This window comes from Psammomys obesus, unplaced genomic scaffold, assembly GCF_907164565.1.
Source record: "Psammomys obesus unplaced genomic scaffold, mPsaObe1.curated_primary_1811, whole genome shotgun sequence".
Taxonomy (NCBI): domain Eukaryota; kingdom Metazoa; phylum Chordata; class Mammalia; order Rodentia; family Muridae; genus Psammomys; species Psammomys obesus.
The window spans coordinates 2,538,763-2,561,194 of record NW_026591560.1 but is presented as its reverse complement, the minus strand read 5'-3'; the positions used below and the strand labels follow the sequence as shown (position 1 = coordinate 2,561,194).

At 51.1% G+C, this 22,432-nt stretch overlaps 1 protein-coding gene across 3 annotated transcripts; it reads right to left on the bottom strand.

Moving 5' to 3' along the window:
• Positions 1–71: 71 nt before the first annotated feature.
• On the bottom strand, positions 72–21,200 carry Dpp3 (dipeptidyl peptidase 3). Of its 3 annotated transcripts, none has more exons than XM_055610458.1 (18): positions 21,157–21,200; positions 19,565–19,839; positions 17,169–17,258; positions 16,567–16,704; positions 15,777–15,851; positions 14,444–14,537; positions 11,232–11,362; positions 11,017–11,147; positions 10,884–10,942; positions 9,927–10,121; positions 9,651–9,763; positions 9,319–9,411; positions 7,933–7,995; positions 7,733–7,857; positions 7,502–7,622; positions 5,868–6,047; positions 2,792–2,954; positions 72–642 (listed from the first exon to the last, which is right to left on the bottom strand). In XM_055610458.1, exons 2-18 carry the CDS (start codon positions 19,832–19,834, stop codon positions 467–469), a joined length of 2,217 nt encoding a protein of 738 aa, XP_055466433.1. In that variant the 5' UTR covers positions 19,835–19,839; positions 21,157–21,200; the 3' UTR covers positions 72–466. The 3 variants fall into 3 exon arrangements, with proteins under 3 accessions (XP_055466433.1, XP_055466434.1, XP_055466432.1); XM_055610459.1 differs by having other exon boundaries at positions 21,152–21,180; XM_055610457.1 differs by lacking the exon at positions 21,157–21,200 and adding an exon at positions 20,476–20,654.
• Positions 21,201–22,432: the final 1,232 nt, after the last annotated feature.

Below are 22,432 nucleotides of genomic sequence, written 5' to 3'. Positions count from 1 at the left end.
ACCTGAAAAGTGAGGTACTGTGCATTCCCCAAGCTTTGAACTCAAAGACAAAGAATCACACACACTGCAAAGACGGTGGTGGTTTGTGGTATTTATTTTTCTGGCTATAAAAGTAATACATGAAGAGCACTGGATCTGGTGAGAATGCTTTGAGCCCTGGCTCTGTCACATGCCACCTGCTGGATAAAGACTAGTCACTTCTCAGAACTGCCATTTTCCTGTGGGGAACTGGACGAGGCACCCCGTGGAGCTCCCTCAACAGTTGGCAGTGCAGATCGAGGAACTGAGGAAGTACTTGGTAAACTGGAAAGTGCTGACAAATGGAAGGGGTTAGCATCACCACCCTCAGCTGAGGTAGCACCAAAGTCCAAGCTCCTGCTGCTCCCCCAACTCCTAATCACACACACAACTCAGAGCCACCAATGGCCCTGGTTTGATGGAGTGGGGAGAGACCACACAGCTCTTCTCAGGCCTGGCCAGATGGGACCTCCTTGATCTGGTCTCTCCAGAATCGGGCATCTGCTGTGGCCAGTTGGATAAGGACCTCGTCCAGCTCAGGCCCATCCTCGGGAAAACGCTCACAGAAGGATCGGATGAGACCAGCGGCTGAGGCCTCATACTCTATAAGCTGTACTTCCGAGCCTGGGAGGAGATGGAGAGAGAAGAGCAGCACAGAAAGATGTGACTAGAGGAGTACAGTTATAGGAGCAGCGAGTTCTGACTGAGCTCTATGGCACACACTGTTCGATGTTCAAGCTAGTTATCTAATTTAGACATTAGAATAACCCCGCAAGAAAGGCAGAGTTACAGGGAGGAGGCTTAAATGAACTGCTACCTGCTTTCTTTTTTCCCCTTAAGCCAAGATTTAAACCAATCTGGCATGGTAGCACACACTGTAATCCCAGCACTCAAGGGGCTGAGGAAGGAGGGTCATTAATTTTAAGGCCAGCCTAGAAAATCCTGGGCTCAACAAAACCAATATAACCTCGACACTCACTAACAAAAATGACTGATGTGTTATGTCAGGGGCTGGAGAGACAGGCAGATCAGGGGTTAAGAGTGCTTGCTCTTGCTGAGGACCCAGGCTGCTCTTGGCTTGGCCTCTGGCATCCACACAGCGGCTCACAACCATCTGTAATTCCAGTCCCTGGGGATCCAGGGACTCATGGCCTCCTAGGGCCCTGCATGCACACGGTGCATGGTGCATATACATACGTGCAGGCAAAACACCCGTAAAATAATCTAAAATTAATTTTCAAGTGCCATATTAGACGAAACACACACAGTCCACAGCCTCTTGAAACTCACCGTCCAGCAACCGCTTCATTTGTCTAGACTGTGGGCAAGTCTCCCAGTTGCTGTAAGCCTCAGTGCCTTGGGTAAAGTGGGGAGAGAGCACAGCACCCTTCCTCTCAAGGTGTTAGGGTGACTGCATAGGCTAGAACATCGGGAGGTGCTCAGTGAGTGCAGGCTCCCTGAGCAGCAGGGTTAAGACACCGCCTCTGGGCATCCTGCTCTGAAACGGGCCTGTCTCAGGGTCCCTGAACTTTGGTGGGAAGCACCTCCTCTACTGCTCTTCAGCCGCTCTACCTTTGCACGCTGTGCCGTGTGTTGGCACTGAGAGGTACACAGCAGCTAGGAGAGCTAACATGGTTACGTTCAGGCTAGCATGGCCCAAGCTCAGGTCCTGACTCTGGCCCTACCTAGCTGTAGGGGCTGAGGCAAATGTGAAGACCATTTGTGCACGTGCCTTTCAGTTCCCAGATGAAAACTGGTGAGCTGATAGTAACCTTGTTTTTTCTTCCCAGTACTGGGGATGGAACCTAGGGCCTTCGATGGCAGTGCAAAGCATGCTGTCAGTGAGTTATAATCCTGGCCTACTGTGAAAACATTTCACCCCGTATCTGAGACCTGCAAGTCTTCCATCGCCACCATCACTACCACCGATCCCAAAGTGAACCCCATGGGGGTAGAACCCATGGCCTGTTTCATTCTGGGCCACACCCTAACTCACCACTACCTTTGAAGACCCAACCTGTTTCTCAGGTCTGCTTTAAGCACCACTTCCTGGATGCTCTAAAGCTACAGATGGGATCTTTATCAGAGCACTGTTACTTTCCTTTAAACGTTCATTCACGTTTCCCTTAGGTGATGAGTACCTCCATGTTTTCTTTCCTAACAGGCTCTGAACTGCTTCGGGGAATGGCCTTGGTCCCACCCACTGCTCCCTCCCTCAGTAGCCTCCCTGCACTGGATGTATCAAAGCACAAAGAAAATGAAACTGAGAGATAAAAGACTGAAGGGGTTACTTTGTGTCGAGGGGCCGGAGATCGCAGGTCTCAGGAAGGTGCCACTTAACAGGGACCTGACCAACCAGAAGAACCATGCCAAGCAGAGGGAACAGCCTGTACAGAGGCTATCGAGTGGAATGGACGTGGTGCATTGGAGAGACAAGAGGGCACACAAGGTGCCAGCCCCATGCAGGCAGGGCCAGGGATTCTGGAAATGGAAATGTTACTTGAGAAAGGGGACCATCCTGAACGTTGCTGATTCAAATTCTCCTAGGTCCTACTTGGACTGTGCAGTCCCAGCTCATTGCCTGGCTTTACCTCCTGCTAGGTCTTTCCACAGCCAGGAGCCTCCAGGTCCTGGCTGGCCTCCACAAGCTCCTACTTTGTTGGCCCTCCTGAAACCTCCTGCTGCTGTCTGACAGCATCTCTGTGTGAGATGGAAAATACCAAGGTTCTGGGCCTGGGGTCTGTCGGGAAGAACACCGTGTGATGTCCGTTACCTTCGAGGCGAGTGTTGGGCTGAACGATAAGCTTCCGGGATTCCTTGCGCAGCAGCACTGTGTCCCTGAGGGTGAGGAAGCATTCTGGGGGTGCGTCAGTGACCGCCGCATACCCCTCATACAGGGCCCGCCCTGCAGCCACATCCCCTGTGGACTTCAGCACCTGTAGGAAGGAGGAATTAAGTGCCTAGGGTGGACCCTCACCTTGCATCCACAGGGCTCTGCCAGTGGCCACGGCCAGCTGTGCCTAGCTCTGGATAGGAAGTGCTATGGTTTGTCTTCTCTAAAATTTTGGTGCTCAAACAACCTATGATTCCAGCACTTGGAAGGTAGAGACAGGAAGATCGACAGTTGGGGCCTATCCTTGGCAACACAGGGAGTACAGCCTGAGCCACATAAGACTGTTTCAAAATCAAACGTCAAAAATCCTAGATGGCTTTTTTTTTTTTTTTTAAGATTTATTTATTTATTGTATGTCAGTGCTCTATCTGCATATACATCTATCTGCATGCCAGAAGAGGGCATCAGATTGCAGTACAGATGGTTGCTGGGAATTGGACTCAGGACCTCTGAAAGAGCAGACAGTGCTCTTAACTGCTGAGCCATCTCTCCAGGTCCCCCTCCCCCACCTTTTGTTTTTTGTTTTTTTGTTTGTTTGTTTGTTTTGGCTTTTGGAGACAGGGTTTTTCTGTGTAGCCCTGGCTGTCCTGAACTCACTTTGTAGACCAGGCTGGCCTGAACTCAGAGATCCACTTGCCTCTGCCTCCCTGAGTGCTGAGATTACAAGCGTGGAACACCACATCCTGCAGATGGCTTTTTTTTTTTTTAAGACAACTTCTCACTATGTAGAACAGGGTGGCCTTGAACTCAAAAGAGAACTACAAGCTTCTGCCTTCTGAGTGCAGAGATTAAAGGTATATGGCAGAATGTCTGACAGGTAACATTTTTAAAGGGCTGGTTCAGTGGGTGAGAACCACAGTCATGAGTTCAAATCCCCAGCCCCCATGTAAAAAGCTGGGCATTGTCACATGGGTCTATAATCCCAGTGATGGGGAAGGAGGACGGGAGGACGACTGGGGCCTGCTGGCTGCCAGCCTTGCTCTAGGCTCAGTGAAGGATCCTGTTCCAAAGGACTGGGCAGACGGAACAGGACACACGTGTGTGGCTGGCCTGGGTTGGCCACATTATATAGGGAAGACTGACCCTAAACTCCTGATCCTTCAGCTCCACTCCTGAGTGCTGGGATCACAGGAATGCGCCAGCACTTTTATGCACTGCTGAGGTTGCGGCCCAGGGCTTCATGTACATTAGGCAAGTACTCTACCAACTGCCCGGTAATCCAGGCCCTTAGAGCACACAGCACCCCAGGCAATGCAATGCAATGTAATTAACTCTTATTCCATACTGTTTAGGGAATAATGACTAGGAAGAAATATGGTGGCTATCCAGTACATACAAGATGATTCTCCTAAATATTCTGTGTGTGTGTGTGTGTGTGTGTGTGTGTGTGTGTGAAGTTGGCAGAATTTATGGATGTGGAACTGGGGGATACAGAAAGAGGACTATAGCAATAACAGGAGTCAGGGAGTCCTTGGGCAAAATGAAGAGCCCATGCCATGTCTGAATATGGGGCTGCTACTCATTCCTGCCAGCCAGTCACATAGGAACCGAGCTCACTGTTGCCAGACCTTCCACGAAGCCACAAATACAGATTCTTACCTAACATCTGTTAACACCGAAACAGAAAACATGGCTGACACAGTAAACAGCTGCATCAAAGACGCCTTCATATTCTGTTTCTATAAAACGCTGCTGGGGAGACTGAACCTGACGCTGCAAGATTCCCCTGGACAAGGACCAAACTGGGCCACTCACGGTGGTCACGCCCTTATCCCAGCACTAGGGAGACAGAGTACGTCAGTCCCCGTGAGGTTGAAGCTATCTTGGTCAACACAGAGAGTGGCAGGCCGGCCAGGGCTACATAGTGAGACCTGGTAGTACACACCTATCATTTCAGCAGAGGCAGGAGGACACAAGTTCAAGGTGAGCCTGGTCTACATAGTGAGTTCTAGGCCATCCAGGGATATGCATGTAAGACTGTCTCAAAATATTTAAAAAAAAAAAGTTAAAGAATAAAAAATAAGTAAGAAAAATGAAAAACTAAAATCAATAAACAGGGCTGGTGGGACAGCTTGACAGACCAGCATATATTTGCCACACAAGCCCGATGACCAGAGTTTGATCCCCAAAGTCTACATAAAAGCATGAGGACCAACTCCACAAGCAATCTTTAACCTTCATACTGTGGCACATGCACAACTCCTCAACCTCTCTCTCTCTCACACACACACACTTTTAAAAACAAAAACACCCCAAACTTCCACACGTTTTATGGAAAGATCTTTAGTCCTTCCTGGGAACAGATAGGCACACAATCACAGAGATATACTTTGATTCCTAGTTCAAACAACCATAACTTTCTGGTTAAAAATACGTGAATTGCTGAAAACACCCATGACAGGCCCATTCTTGTAGAAAGTACTATACCAGGCTGAATGTGGTGGTATACACGTTTAATCCTAGCACTCGGGAGGCAGAGGCAGGCTAGTTCAAGGCCAGCCTGATCTACAAATCAAGTCAGGGACAGTCAGGGATATACAGAGAAACTCTGTCTCTGAAAAAAACAAAACAAAACTAAGAAAGTATTCTACTATAAAGACGGGTTTCTCATGGGGCAGAGGATGAGTTTGAGGCCCAGAACCCACACGGTGGCTCACAACCATCTGTAAAGGGAACTGATGCCCTCTTCTGGCCTCTGCAAGCACCAGGCCTTTCCTTTCCTTTTGCTCACCATCACACCCAGCAGTGTAACCACCGGCTTTTGCCGTGACCTCAAGGCATCCTGTGTACTTACTCTTTCCCTTTTTGCTGTCTGCATTCCTGTGTGACCATGTGAGAAACTGCTCATAGCTTGCTGAATAAAGGAACTGGCCAGAAGGTTAAGACGTACCGACAGGATGGGAGGGAGGGACAGAGAAGAGGTTGGAGGCGGCTGAGGTGAGAGACCTTCACTTACCTGGAGTCTCCTGAGGAAGCGCTCCAAGGCCGGCCTGCCCACTGAGCGGATCTTGCTGCGGTCCAGGTGGACCCGGGCATCTGGACGCCCATCGGAGCCCGTGGTGGGAGTGACGCTAACGAGTCCCTCGCCAGCCTCCAGCAAAACCCTCAGGATCACAAACCGGGCCTGCATGTGGGCCTGCCAGGGCCGGAAGAAAGAGCAGGTGTGTGACTGATACCGAGTTAACGTGCTCAACGGCTAATCGGCAGTTTCGTTATCCATTCATTCCCGCTCACCCTGTGGGTCCTCTGCCCCACGCCCTCAAATCCCTCCTTCCTCCTGCCTTCGCTGAGGCGGGCTGTGTGAAGACAGCCTGGTGCCCCATGGCCCCTCATCACTTGCCACAGCTCTTAATGCTCATGAGGCTCCCTCGCTAAGGTCTTGAGCACTCTCCTTCCCCATCTTTTTTTTTTTGTGCTCAACAGTGGAACCAAGTAGGCATTGCTATCCCCACTCTTATACAACAAAACATGGAGGCGCAGAGAAGTGAAGTGACTAGTTCAAGGTCACATAGCCGCCAAAGGAGACAGGATTCACACCTCAGTCCAGACTCTGAAATGTGCATTTTCTTTTATGTGTGTAAAACAATGCACACACATTATATTCTTTCTCTTTTCTTTAAGCTTTTTAAATTTTTATTGTTTCATGTGTTGTTTTGCTTACATGTATGTACAACACGGGTATGCAGTGTCTGTGGAATCCAGAAGGCGTTGGATTCCTTGGAACTGAAGTTACAATTTTCTTAGCTGTGGTGAGGGTGCTGGAATTGAACCCGCGTCCTCTGGAAGAGCAGCCGGCGGTCTTAACCCCTGAGCCATCTCTCCAGCCCTCTTTTCTCTTTTGAAAGGGGATCTTGCTATGTTGCCCCGGCTTCTCAGGAATGTCTGGGTTCAAGTAAGCTAGCTGCCTCATCTCCCCAGGAGCGGCGAGGCTGTTCAGTGTGTGCCCTGGGAGGACACACACTCTCTCCTCAAACCGTATTTGCCTGCTTTTGCTAGAAACCGAAATCAAAAGGGCCAGCAAAGAGGCCCGATGAGCAAAGCACTTGCCATGCCAACCTGACAACCTGAGTTTGACTCCCAAGACTCACAAGATGGAAAGAGAGAAACTGGCTCTACACAGTCATCCTCTGGTGTGTGTGTGTGCGCGCGTGCGCACGCACACACGCACGAATGATTTAAAAAATTTAAATCACTGTTGGTTACCATAGTTTGAAACTATATGTTGGCCAAACTATATGTTTTCAAACTATACGTGGTAGCGTACGCTTTTGGTCCCCAGCGCTCAGGAGGCAGAGGCAGGCGGATCTCTGAGTTGGAGGCCAGCCTGGTCTCAGAGTGAGTTACAGGTCAGTGATAGGTTAAAAAGAGAAACCCTGTTCTGAAAAGCACAAAACAACAAAAAGCTCTCTGTTGTGACTGAGTAACTGAGTCCGATGGCTAAGAAGGAAGACCTGGTGAATGTGAACCCTGACTCTTTCTCCAGCAGAGGTATGACATGGCTTCCTCACAACAGAGTCTGAGGTCAGAGCCTTAGGGGGTGCACTTGTCATTCTGACTGTGGCCACACGGCAGGCTCCTCGCCAGTCCTACCTGTCGCCAGTTGGCCGCTTCTGGGGTGTAGAACTCCAAAGCCAACAGCCCAGCCCGAACCATATTGAGCCAGTTTACGTAAATGACGTCTTCGGCATCAGCTCCCTCAAAGCCAAAGATCCTGGCGGGGTGGGAATGGGAACGATCAGGTTAGCCCCATGCTCCGACACCCTCAGAGGTGCCAGTGTGGGGACCTGGCCCAGCACCCCGCCTCCAGCCCACGGTTCCTACTCCAGCACTTGGGGGTTGAGGCAGAGATAGAGGCCCACGCTCTCCGCACGGCACTCTTCGTAGCTGGAGGCAATGGTGCTGAATTTGCTGTCCCAGGTCTCTCCACTCCTGTACCAGCTCCGAACCTAGAAGGATCCAGGAATCAGGCTCTGCCCACGTCTCCCATCCCAGCAGCCTGGCTCCGCAGGAGCTCTCCTCACCTGCTCCCCCGTCTCCGGGTTGATCACTGTCTCCCGGTCAAAGTTGAACGCGCCTTTTTCATCCTGCACAGTCAAGGTCATGAATGTGGGGTGGGCTGGGGGACAGCGTCCCTGAGCAGAGTGTGAGTGGCTCAGAAAGATAAGGAGGGGGAATAGGCAGGCAACCCTCAAAGCTCCGCGATGCCGACCATCTCCTCAAATCCCTAGGTGGTTAGGGTCCACCCACTCACTCACTTCAGTGCATAGAGAGGGAAACTGGGGTCCAGACAAGGGAGGGACCACCTGAAATTGTATGTGAATTCAGACTCTCCAGACATGAGTGGGAGACACTCCAATGTGCGGGCCAATGAGTCTGGCTGCTTTCTCCCCATGCTTCCTGGCCCTGCCACTCAGGCTGCCTACATGCTCCCCCCCAGCCCACATATGCCAAGTGTCTCTCACGTATCACACATTTAATCTTCCCAGCCACCTCCTGGAGAAGGCTCTATCATCACCACACATCACAGGTGGCAAAGCTGAGGCTCAGGGACCGAGAGCCCCGAAATGGAATCAGGCCTCGTAACCTCTTTGCCTCCCTGGACTCACACATTTGCTAAGACCCTGCTGCACCGGGGCTTATGCTGCCCTTCCCCTTTTTACTCTTCACAATGGTTTGTATGATGGCATCAGAAACCCCACTGGAAAGATGGCTCCACTGGGGCCCAGCCAGAAGAAAAGATTTATTTAAGGCCGTGGACTGAGTGAAGAATGGATGAGACACCATGCTGGGTTCATGCCCTTTCAGCTGCTCTCTGAATTCTCTTGACTGACCAGGCCCAGCTCCAGCCCTCCCCCATCCAAAGAGACAGCCCCACCAGTGGGAATAAGACCAACCCAGAACCCCATTCTCACTGATGGTCTTTACCCTCCTCTGGTTAGCTCAGGCTCCACACGGGGAGCCATGAGTCTCCTTAGCCTGCTGGAAAGACTGTCAGCCTTTCCGTGTTCCCCAGGCCAAGAGCCCCAGGCACTGCGGCCAATGGGTAAAAAGTGCTCTGGGGAGACAGTCCCTTAAGCAGGAAAGACTTGACCTCCCCCACAAAATGCTCCCGGAGCCCAGATGAATGAATGGGTAAAGAAGGCTTTCCAAGACAGCTCAATAAGAGGGATTGCTGGCTCGGGCCTGGAAAGCGCCCCTTGAAGATATGCGCCAGGCAGCCCCTAGACAGGGACCAGGAGGGGCCAGGCTCTGCCACTGCCAAGGCTGCAGCACCGTCGGTCTCTACATCTTGAGCATTTGTACATCTTGTGCTATTCCAGATGCTGAAAGGAGCCGTGTCTACCTAGAAATGAAGAGCATCACTCACGGATGGGACAGGTCAAGTGGTCCCCGCTGGCCCTTCTCACCTGCACAAAGAGCTTGCCGCTGCCGTGGCCCAACAGCTCATGTAGCCCCACCTGCACATCAAAGGACGGCCCCTTCCAGCGGATATACAGGTCCTGCCAAGACAGGGGAAGCCCATCTCACCCTCACAATGACCCAGAAGGAGGGACTGCCTCCACTGCGCATCCTGAGAGGAAATGGAAGCTCCCCAGTGCCAAAGGGTCACCAGGCAGGAAAGCAGCTAAGCCGGAACCAAAGCTGGCCTCTGACCTTACCGCAGTGTTGGTCCATATGCCTTCCCAGACTCAAGGAAGCCAAGCAGAGCCTAACCCCAAGCCTCAGGTCCAATGCATACCTTGTCGTCTTCCTCCAAGAACGTGAGCTTCTCCCGCTTCGTGGCATAGGCCACAGCCAGCACATTCCCCAGAGACACATTCTTAAAGCCTTCCGTCTGTCTCAGGTCATCATCTAGAAGACAGGGAAGAGAGCTGACAGAGGGAAGGGCAGAGGTCAAGGGACACTGACAGAAGGGGGAGGGGCAAAGGGCACTTTGTGGCCAGAAACCACAAAGGGCGAGGAATATATGGGGTTTTCCTTGAACTGAGGAGGGGGGGATATGAAGGGAGCTCACAGTTGGGGATGTTGATGCCTGCAGGGATGCCCGAGCCAGCAAAGGTGAGGACATCCAGGGAAGTGAAGTCAGGGGTGAGAAACTTGTCCTTCTCAAAGGCAGGAGGCCAAGGTAGCTCCTTCAGCAGCTGCTCAGCACTCGCCACCAGCCGCTCGAACTTGGCACTCATGGCTTTGTTGACCATGGCCACGAAGCCTGTGGGGTGGAGGGGGCCTGTGGTTTGATAGCATCCTGGGACCCCACTGCATTCTACCCAGTTCCTCCGGCCATCTCATTTATACTGGACGCAGCAGCCTTATGCTAGCTGCAGAAGAACACGAGGCCCCAGGCCAGGCCAAAAAGCTCCAGGCGTAAGAACGCCTTTGTGTTCCTATGACCTCAGGTCTGAGCTCCTAGGCACTGCTGGCACTATCCTCCCTCCTGCCAGGCTAATCTCTGCCTTCAGCAACTTGGTATTCAGCCTCTCTATACAGAATGGGGAGAACGAGAGCAGGCCGAGATGGGTACAGCAATGACTTGACCGTAGGATGAGGACCGAGGCAGTCTGCCATCGGCTGGGGATGAGCGCAGACACATCAGCGTCAGAGGCGCTGCTGAGCACATCACTGCACTGTGATGCTCAGAGGTCTGACTTACTTAGCTTATGGTCACAGATGGGCAAATCCAGGCCAAGAAATCAAGCCTGCCCGTTGACTGTCTACCGAGAGCCTTGTTGGGTCAGGCACAAAAGGCAAAACAGCAAAAAGTCTCCAAGTCAGGGTAATTGGGCTCAGCCACTATGGTAAAAGCCTCAGGTTAACTTTGTCCTACACAATGCCCAGGACATTCTAAGTAAAATGCCCCAGGGCTGCTGTCATTACCTCTAGGAAGGAAGGCCAGAACCCTAGAAAGGGAGTGTGAACTTAGACCTGTGCGAAAGGGATTCCCACCCAACCTCCCCGCTCTATAAGATGTTACCTTCAAACTCTCCTCGGGAGCCAAAGGGGTCGCGGTAGCTCTCAATGAAGCCAATGTAACTAGAGGCGAGAAGGGGAGAGATGGAGGCCATCTGGCAGAAGGCATGGAGGGGTGGCAGAGGCGGGCACCTCACCTCTCTACAATGGGGCCTTTGTCCTGAATCCAGAAACGGGAGCCCCTCTTGTGGGCCTCAATGGAACCCTGGGTGAAGCTCTCTATGTACTGGGCCAGCATCTGCTCCTGGTGGCTGTTGGCTGCATATGCCTAGGGGTAAAAAGGGCTCTGGTAAGCCGTGGGCCGTCCACCTTTGCTGCCCAGAGGGGTTGTGCGTGGCCAGGCCAGCCCTACCTTGGCTTTCTCCAAGTGTTCTACCACCTTCTGGAGGATGGGGGCATAGTCTCCCCGGGTGACCTGGAAATAGCTTCCCTGGAACTCGTAGCTCTTCAGCTTGGAAGTCAATTCAGAGTCGACAGGAGGGTCTAAGGAGGGAGGCAACACTCAGGGAAAAAGCCAGTATTGGGCAGCTCAGCAGGCTTTTCAATCTGACCGAGTAAGAACTTCAATGGCTCCCCGCTGCCAACAGAAATTAGGATAGACTGTCTTCTTCAAACATGCATATATTAGGGGCCAGGAATTCGGCTCGACCGATAGAGTGCTTGCCTAGGATACATAGAGCCACAGGCTTAACACCCAGTACTGCATAAACCAAGCAGGGTGGTGCACACCTGTAATCTTGGTGCTTGGGAGATGGAGACAGGAGGATCACACTGAGTCTGAGCCAGCCTGAGCTACAGTAAGACCTTGTCTCAAAAAATACAGGGGCTAGGAAATTGGCTCAGAGGATATAGGTCCTAACCATCAAGTCTGAGGACCTGAGTTCAGTCCCTAAGTCCTCCACAAGGTGAATGTACAAAACCAGGGCTGGAGAGATGGCTCAGAGGGTAAGAACACTCACTGTTCTTCCAAAGGTCCTGAGTTCAACTCCCAGCAACCACATGGTAGCTCATAACCATCTATATAAGATCTGGTGTGCAAGCAGAATGTTTTATAAATATTAAAATAAATCTTAAAAAAAAAAAACAAAATACCAACCAACATGTGTGCAAATGCTAAATCTAAAAAAAATAAAATAAAAAAAAATAAGAAGAAGAAGAAAAGAAGATGGAAGGAAGGGACGGGAAGGGACAGAGAGGAGAAGGGAGGGAGGGAATGGTACCATACACCTGCAACGCCATCAGCTGAGAAGTAGAGGTAGGAAAGTCACGTCAGACACGTGATTATTTTAGGGTACCTTCAAAGATTACAGATGATGTGATCTCAAAAAAACAAAAACTAACCTCCACAAAAACCTAATGCTCTAGCCAGGCAGTGGTGGCACATGCCTTTAATCCCAGCACTCAGAAGGCAGAAGCAGGCAGATTTCTGTGAGTTCAAGGACAGCCTGGTCTACAGAGCAAATTCCAGGACAGCCTGGGATACACAGAGAAACCCCGTCTCAAAAAAAAAAAAAAAAAACAAAAAACAAAAAATAAACAAAAAACCCCAATACTCCAAACACAGGCACAACAAGACTTATGACAGGCACAGTGGTGCACACCTGTAAGCCAATCAGGCTAGCCTGAACTACAAAGACTCTGCCCTAGAAAACGTAATAACAGACATGGCTCAGTGGTTACGAGTACATACTGCTCTTGTAGGACGGTGGTGGCTCACGCCTTTAATCCCAGCACACGGGAGGCAGAGGCAGGTGGATCTCTGAGTTCAAGGCCAGCCTGGTCTACAGAGTAAGTTCCAGGACAGCCAGGGCTACCCAGAGGACTATGCCTTGGCGGGAGGCAGGAAGGAGGGGAGTACACATTGCCCTTGCAGAAGACCCAGGTCCAGTTCCCAGCACCTATATCAGGTGTCTCACAGCCATCTGTAACTCCAGTTCCACAGTATCTGACGCCCTCTCCTGGCCTTCTCGAGCACCTGCACATATAAGGTGCACATAAACTCACATAGGCACACTTACTATACACATAGAAATAAATCTCCAAAAAGAAAGAAATCCTTGGCGGAGGGGAGGGGAGAATAAAAAAAGAGTCACATCTCACAGCTATGCTCGCTGAGTGTTACTGGGGACAAGAGTTTCTGTGAACAAAAGGAGGGACTACTAGCCAAGGCACAGACACTGAGGCAGTCTTCTAGACGCTGGAAAAGGCAAGGTTTTCAGTATGTGGAATAGAATCCAGGGCCTTGAGCATGCTAGGTCAGTGCTCCACCGTTGACTCACATTCCCAGCCCCAAAGCCACTCTTCGCCACTCTCCTATCACGAAACCTGTGCTGTTAGCATGGGATCTATTCCGGCTTCTGTTCCAACATGTTAACCTTCTGTTTCCTGGACCGGTGTCCCTTTTCTTTCTTTTTATAAGATTTATTTGTTTTTATTTGATGTATATGTATGAATGGTGCACATACATACATGCCTGCTACCTAGGAAAGACAGGAGAGAGTGCTGGGCGCTCTGAAACCTAGTTACATTTGGCCTGATGTGGATGCTGAGATCCTAACCCAGGTTTTCTAGAACAGGAAGTGCTCTTTACCGCTGAGCAATATCTCTAGTTATGTGTCCTTTTTTTTTTTTTTTCCCTTTTTCTTTTTAAGTCAAAACAGACTTTGTGCTGTCCTCTATGCTTTTCCATCACCCTGTGGCAGCTCATACTGTATATTCATTCACTATATGCCCCCACATTTCCACATTGAGGACCTGAGTAATTATCAAGCACTAGGCACTGGGAAAGGCAATGAGAGAAACACATAGCCCATGCTAGCAGACAGCTTGTCATGAAGACACAGAAGACCAACTAGGAAACTACGGGGAGCACTGGGAAAGGTCCTTTAAAAGGTACCATCCACATCCAGCTATGGAATGAAGAGAAGCTTCCCGGGTAAACGCAGATGGGCTGGAAGCTGTTCTGAGCAGGAAACAGGAAACAAACTGTATGAACACTTGGTGACAAGATGTAGGAAGCTGTAGAACATGGCTTGAGCAGAGTGCTGGAGGCCGGAAACTGGCTGGGGATGTGGGTGGGTAAAAATGAGCTAGCGAAGGGCAGCACAAGGGCCTGAATATATTCTCTGTCCTTCTTTACCACAGGACCCTATGGCTGCCACTCTCCGTCTGAGTGACTGAGGTGAGGCTATGTTCACTCTGGGGTGGGCTGAAGACCAGGGAGAGCCAATCAGAAACCCGTCCCTTGTCTAATAAAGTAATCCAGAGAGTTGAGAGCCACTCTTTTTGTTGTTGTTTTTCCAGACAGGGTTTCTCTGTGTAGCCTTGGCTGTCTTAGAACTCACTCTGTAGACCAGGCTGGCCTCAAACTCAGAGATCCGTCTGCCTCTGCCTCCCGAATGCTGGGATTATAGGCGTGCACCTCCACCACCCAGCAGAGAGCCACTCTTGCTGTATGAAGGAAAAACTGAGACTAAAGGACTCTTTCCGCTGCAGAGCTGGGCTGCTGTCCTGCGCCACCGGGAACTTAGGTGGCAGATATTAGACTTCAGGGCCTGCGCGCACCTGTTTTGAGCACTGAAGCCAGCCGCACCTCATAGTGGGACTTCCCCTCCCGGTCGGCCACCTTGAAGAGCCGAGTGTTGTATGCGCTGAGGTTCTGGAAAAACAGAGCAGGGTTTGGAGGAGGGTGAGGTCACTGAAGAAGACCAGGGAGAGTGGAGGAGTGACCCTCCCACTGGACAGTAAGGAAAAGTAGGCTGGGCCTCTCTGAGGAACCTTCCCAAGACCACAGTGGGAGGGAAGGCAAGCAGGGATGACTGTCAAGCAGAGCTCCACACGCAAAATGCTGACTCAAAAAAATAAAATACATAACATCCTGGGGCCGAGAGGCAGCTTGGCAGTTAAGAGTGCTTATTGCACCGCCCTCGCAGAGCACCCACGTTTGGTTCCCAGCACCTATGCGGTGGCTCACAGCAGTCTCTAACTCCAGTCCCAGAACAGGCATGGGTTCCTGCACAAAGGTGATGCATGTTCCATACTTCAGGCGCACGGGCACGCGGGCACACACACACGCGCGCGCGCGCACACACACACACACACACACACACACACACACACTACAATAAATACTTTTTTAATAAAAAAGTGTTTAGGGACCTGTTACAAAGCAGGATAGAGAATATATTTAGGCCACTATCATTCTCTCCTAAGACCTAAGACCTCATAAATAGTATATATACAGCTCAGCCTGGTCTATAAAGAGAGTCCAGGACAGCCAGGGTCTATTACACAGAAAAAAACCCTGTCTTGAAAAAACAAATAGGTGTGTACATATGTACGTATATATGTACGTATACATATGTACATGTGTATGTATGGGGCCCATACATGTGCCACAGTGCTTGTATGGAGGCCTCAATAATTTCGGAAATCAGTTCTCTCTATCCACTACATAGATCCCGGAGGATCAAATTCATGTCATTGGCTTATCAGCAAGCACCTTTGCCCCAAGCCATTCACCAGCCTCCTGAGCACTAACTTTCACTAGCTGGTTGGGTGAGGCATGGAGTCACCCCAGCTGGCTCTCACTGTGTGAGATGGAAAGGGCCACACAGCTGGCAGGTGGCTGAGGATCACAGGCTCCAGGAGCCCCATCTTGGAAGTGTGGGAAGGACAGGGGTGGATGCCTCCTGGCACACGAGTAACATCTTGGTCTTTCTGGTTGGCGCAAGCTTACCTCACGCACAAAGAATCCTTAGGTCTTTTCCGTCTCAAGGACCCAAAGTGCCCATATGTCTTTGAGCTCAAGCTGGGACCCAAGAGCAGGTGGCAGTGGTGAAGGGGTGGGGACAAGGAGCCCCATCAAACTACTGTCCCAGATTGCCAATTCCCAAACCTGAGAGTCCAGAAAGTCCTGGGCCAGCTTAGCATCTTCCATGGTACAATCCCCAGAGAAATAGGTGGTGACTCCCTGTTAGGGAACAGGTGAGAGAAGGTGAGTGGACAGACAAGAGAACGGAGTTATTGAGGGCACAGGTCAGGCCCTATGAGGCGGCCGATTGCTTCCTTCCTAGGCTCTCTGCCTGTCCTCCCAGCACTTCCACCCTGTCCCATCGACTTCCAGGGGAAAAGCTATAAAACACATTTTCATCCCAGACATCTTTGATTTTTTTTTTCTTCTTTGAGAAAGGGTCTTACTATGTAGACCACACTGGCTTCAAACCCACAACCATCATGACTCAACCGTCCAAGGACTGGGATTACAGGCTTGTGCCACCATGCCTAACTCAGTCTTTCCAGCCCCACCCCCTCCCATCCTTTCTAATCAGCCCACCACTAAGGCTTCCACACCCTCTTCCCAGTCAGCCCAAGCAATCCCTAGAGGCAGGGACCCTTGAGTCCCTACATCATTCTCTCCTAGACTTCCTTCTCCTCTCTGCTCTCCTCTCCTTCCCTCTTTGTGCACCCACATCACATCCTGGCAGGACAGATCTGGAAGGGCATTCTGGAAACATTCCATCCAGCTCTCTTCCCATTTTACAGATGACAAGCAGGCCTGTGATGCTGACTGGCTTTAGCTGGAGAGCAGGAGGAGCGGCTGCCTCTCATCAGCTGCCCTCCCATGCATACCAAGTAGCCTCAAGGACGCCCTCCCATTTGCCAGGCTCTTGGAGGGTGGGGCTCACCTCCTTCCCCAGCCCAAGGTGCCGAAGCCCTGGCTCCAGGGAGAACATAAGCTCCCCACAGGTCTGCCAGAGGTCCCTGACTTCTTCTGGCTGCTGCTGAGCAGCCTTACTCCCCAGAATCACACGTTCCAGCTTTTCCTGCAAGGAGAAAGGAAGCCATTGGTCCAGCCACATGCCCTTCAGAACCTCCCACTACTTGAACCCAAGGCCTCGTAGCATAGAACGGAAAACAGCAAGCTCTGAGCAGAGTTGAACCTCAGGCTACCTCAGACCTGCAGGGTCAGACAAGCATTCAACATTACCAGGCCACTTGTACAGGCATTAACATCTGAGGAATCCTAGTGATGGGCTTTGCCTATCCCGGGGATGACCGGCAGGTGTCCAACAGTTCATATTTGTACAACCTGCACTTGCTTGACTCTCAGATCAGCAACCTGGAGGGGCTATGCTTTTCCTTTATGTGCACATCTGCAGCACCTGGGGCCCTGACTGACACCCGTGGGCACGGTGTCCCAGGGACAGGGCTTTCACTCCAACCAGGGTCCCTTTTTCATTCTCTAACCACAGCCCACCGCTGCCTCCCTGCCACCCCCCCAACTCACCTTGGGCAGGTTAGGAACAAACTTGGTGTCACCAAAGGACTTATAGTTGCCCATGTTGGAGTAGACCCCCGCAGCATACACCAGGAATGCCTGGGGAGTGGAGGCGACATAGTATCAAGCACATGAGAATCCCCACTCCCTTCCCCTTTCAGGAAAAGGTCAGTCTGAGACCAGAATACCAAGGCAGACCAGTGTGGGAGAGGCTGGGGAATCACAGGGCAGAACCCTGATCCTAGGAGGCCCCAGTCTGGCCCAATTCATTGTCACAGATCAATCTTTACCCCCACCCCACTGGGGAGCCAAACTGGTTTCAGCAGCTACCAAACACACCTAGGGTGGTGAGAGCAGGAAGCTGCCTCCCAAGGGTAGTCATGCAAGCTGCCTGGTCAGTCAGGGAAATCATCTTCCCTTGCTATCAGCTGGACTTAACAGTCAAACTGGCCAATATCACCAAGTCTAGATGCTCTATTACTGGAATGGTGAGAAAAAAACTGAGAGATGAAGATCCCATCTCAAGACAGCATTGAATAACTGAATCCAGGTATACCCGAAGTCCCCTCTAGCCCTGGACCTTGCAATTATGTGAGCAAATAATTTTCTTTCTTTCTTTCTTTCTTTCTTTCTTTCTTTCTTTCTTTCTTTCTTTCTTTCTTTCTTTCTTTTTCTTTCTTTCTTTTTTTTTTTTTTTGAAACAGGTCTCCCTGTGTAGTCCTGTCTGTCCTGGTACTCATGTTGACCAGACTGGCGCTATAACTCACAGAGATCGCCTGTGTCTGCCATCACACTAGGCTCATAATTCATTCTCTCTCTTTCTCTCTCTCTCCCTCACGCCCTCTCTCTCTCACCAGGAGGCTGACAGCAGCAGATGGATTTCTGTGAGTTCAAGGCCAGCTTGGTCTACAGAGCAAGTTCCAGAACAGCCAGGACTACACAGAGCAACCTGTCTTGAAAAACAAAAACAAAGACTAATTTGATTACAGTGTGCACTGCTATAGAGTGCTTCCTAGGCCACAAAAGAAAATGGACTAATATATTCTCCCTGGAAATTCTCCAGGACACAGAGATCTGAAAAACGGGCAGTATACAGAACACTGAGAACACGATGTTAAAGGTTACAGGGGGTTGGGAAGACGGTTCAGTGAGTAGGAGTGCTTGCCATGCAAGCACGAGGACCTGAGTGTGAATACACAGCGCTCACATAAGAGTCAGGCGTGGCCATACACACATGTAACCCCAGCCCTGGGCAGGCGGGTGTGTACACAGGCTATGCTGGGAGTGTGAGAGCCAGTCAGCATCACCAGAACGAGACTCAGGTTCATTATGAGACCCTGTGCTGGGGCTGGAGAGATGGCTCGGTGAGCAAGTGCTCTTCCAGAGGACCCGGGTTCAGTTCCCAGCACCCATGTCAAGTGCCTCTTGCCTCTGTGGGCACTTGTAACTCACATGAACTGACACACACGTACATGTGCTAAAACAAGACAAATCTTTGTAAAAGAGATCCTGTTTCAAGGGAGGAACTTCTCTTCCGGCATTTATATATTTGACGTTTGCTCACGTACACACCAGACTGTCATTTTACATTTTAAAGAAGTTAAGCTGGAAAGCAGTGGCGCACGCCTCTGATCCCAGCGCTTGAGAGGCAGAGGCAGGTGGATCTCTGAGTTTGAGGCCAGCCCCTGGTCCACAGGGTGAGTTCCAGGTAAGTTAAATGGGGCCCTGGTATACTGTGCACATACAGGTATCAGTATCCCATGCACTCATACAGAACGGAAAAGGACCAGCCACAGTGGCTACCTCTTCAGAGACAACAAACGTGGGTGAGCCTTTGCATTTTGTGTGTTTCTGAACTGTAGCAATGCACTAGGAATTAGGATGTTATTCCACCAAAACACCCACAGACCAGAACTAGGAGACAAACATTCTACCCAGGCCCCTCACAATACGGAAGCATAACTCAGACCTCCCACTTTCTACCCAGGCTGCCTTCCTCCACCTTCTTAGTACCAGCTGTACAGTCACTGCAGAATGCCCAGAACCATGACACCTAGGCTGGCCTCAAACTCACAGCCATCGTTAAGCACCAGAGTGAAAGGTGCGGGCCACCACACCTTCCTCGTTTCCCTCCATTATGAAGCAGGCACTGTCCTAAGTAGGGTGCCACAATACTAAGGGCGGGCCATGTGCGGATTCTACAGATGACAAGCCTGAAGCTTTTCAGATGTCTGTGTGTGTGCGTGAGTGTCTGAGCATGTTTGTATGCGTGTGTACGTGAGTGTTTTTGTATATGTGTGCTAATCTAATCCTCTACCTAGTTGGAGAGAGAGATCTGTGCCCCTTGATCCTTTACACCCTTCCTGAAGCCCATCAGGGAACCAGGTTGGTCTGTGAGAACTGACCTGATACTCTTCTTCAGTAAGGCCCTCAGCCAGGGCATGCTGGCGCAGCTGGTCGGGGTCCTGGGCACGGAAGAGGCGGCTCAGCAGGGCATAGATGTAGGGGGCTTCAGGGGATGTCTGGAGCAGCACAGCCAGGCCTCCGTACCAAGCGGCCCTGGACAGGTGGTGGGCATAGAGGCGCTCTGTGGGCGACAGCAGGCGGAAGGCCTCCCGGCAGTCCAGGCTAGACACACCGATGTCATTGGGCAGGATGTACTGGGTATCTGCCATGAGCCCTGCAGGGACATGCCGCAGTCAGCTCAGAGAGTGCACTATCTCCACCTCTGCTCTCAACTCTCACCACGGAACTTCTTCCACCCAAAAGCCCAGGAGGGGGTTATACAGTAGCAGCTACTCGCCTGATGTTGAAATTCAAAGGATCAAATACTTAGTGAGCCAGTTTTGGACTGCGGCCTCTCAGACTTCAAGTCTGAATCGAACTACTTCATATTACAGATGAGGAAACTGAGGCTCAAAGATGCCAAGACTTTTGTTTGTTGTTTCTTTTTTCTTTCTCTTTTTTGGCTATTCAAGACAGGGTTTCTCTGTGTAACAGCCCTTGCTGTCCTGGAACTTGCTATGTAAACCAGGCTGTGCCTCCCGAGTGCTGGGATTAATGGCAAGCACCACCAAGACTTTTTTCTGAGCATGGGAAGGAAGACCCAGCAGAACAGAGCCTCATGCTAGACTCCCGCCCAAGACACTCCCTTCTCACCTCCACCTTTTCAGACTTCAGAGCCTCTTTGTTCAGAATTCCTCTAGCCCATCACAACTGCTGGCAAAGGCAGGAGTCTGGCTGCTTGCTGGACCCCCACCCCCTGTTCCAACCCTGCTCCACCAAACAGTTCTAAAAACCAGGCCAGCTGCTTCACCTTTCTGCAGCTCTTTCCTCCTCTGTAAAACTGATCGTGACACCAAACTCAACAGCTGGGTATGCAAATTAGAAGAGGCCAATTCCAGGGCAGGGATATAACTGAGTTGGGAGTGCTTGCCTAGCCGACAACCAGGCCCTGGGTGGGATTCCAAGGCCAGTCTGGGAGTACAGGAAACCCTGTCAGAAATAAGTAAATAAAAAAGAGCAGTGATGTTTCCTGCATGCTTTTCCTTCCCAGCATCTGCCCTGGTCTCATCTCTCTTTTCCTCAGCTCTCCACTTTCTTCTGTTGCTACACCTGGGAAGGCCATATCCACAACCTATTTTCCAGGTAGGGACAATGACACTTGGAAAGCAAACAACTTATCCAGTTGGGACCCAGGGAATTCCAAACCCACCTCATTTACCACGCCCCGCCCCTGACTAAGCACACGTGTCCACACTCCCTAAGCCCCATTCGCGCGGCATCGCGCACCCCAACTACCCTGTGGCCGGGGCTCGGAAAGGGGTGTTAACTCTTTACTGCCCGGAAATCCTCCTTGGCCCGAAAGCAGGAAAAGATTTGGAAAAGGCAATAAAGGGCGAACAGAAACAGGATGATCTTGCGCGCACAGGCAGGCCTCGCTCTGATCCCCTAAAGATGACACCCGTGACCCCAAAACCACGGTGCCGCACCTCACCTGCTGCAGCTGCTCGGTTCGCAAACTCACTTCCTGCTTCCGGCTCCCCCGCCCCATTCATTGGGACCTCACAAGCCCCGCCCCACCAACCAATAATCTGGCCCCAGGGATCAGATGGGCAGTGGCTCCAGCCAGTAAAGGAACCAAGATCAGCACCTCCCCTCATCTACTCCCCGCCCCTGGCGCTACGGGTGGTGCTTGCTTGGAAGGTCCCTGAGGCCTTGGCCTTTGTCCGCTTGCCTTGCTAGCTCGGAGTAGTGGCGAGGTGTTGGGGGTTGAGAAGGTGTAGGAAGCAGCTTGAGTATCTGGGTACCCCACTTGGCTGCTGCCTGGTGCACACAGAGAGGACGGACAGAGGTCTCCAAGCACAGAGTCTGTATATATCAGGAGCCTCCACACACGTAGCTGGGACCCTGCTCTCTTTGGGGTTTCACCTCCAGTGTCCTTCCCCTGGGTTTGGCAGTCAGCAACCTGCACTGAAGGAGAGCATAGCAACGTGGATCCCCCTCCTCTCTGGATCTGGGGTTTGGAGATGCTATTTGGAGACTGCTATTTGGAGGCTATGTGCAAGGAAGCTCCCGATGGAACAGGAGTACCACCCACCTAGAGGGTTGCAGAAAAAAATGCTACAGGCGCCTGGAAGCAGTTCTTAAAACACTGGGAGCCCCAGTTTCCTCAACCCACGCAAAGGCGAGGCCAGCAAAGAACTGGCATTTTCTTGGTTCAGCCATTTGCCAGACAAATAGAAAAGCACCCTCTGCTGCCTCGGGCAGCCCAGGACACAGGCGAGCATGCTATCCACCCTTAGTTATTCAAGGTAGTGTCTGTCTGGGTGACCTTAACATTGCAAAGAGCTTGGGTTAGGCTGGGGGCTGACTCGGGCTGCCTGAGGTCAAACCAGACATCCGTCACCTACCAGCTGTGTGGCTTTCAGTGGGTCTGACTCTTCAGACCTGTCAGCTTTTACTTCAGAACTAATAAGTGAATCTACATCAAAGGATGGACAACCATCAAGGAGTAATACTGCCCCCTAGGGTTGTGTAGGCGGTGGTGTCTTGGCACTGAAATCCACACACTTTCCTTACAGGCACCAGTTTCTCAATTCACAAAGGTGCCTAAGGCCAGGCTCGTCACCACAGCGTTAGAAGCTGTTGGTTCTGATTGGTGAGTGTCATTAGGGTGTCATCTTAAGGAGGAATCCTGTAAAAACGTCTATGACTTGAGGACAGTCCCCTTTGATCCTTTTGCTTGTTTTCAGACTATATAGTATAAAGTT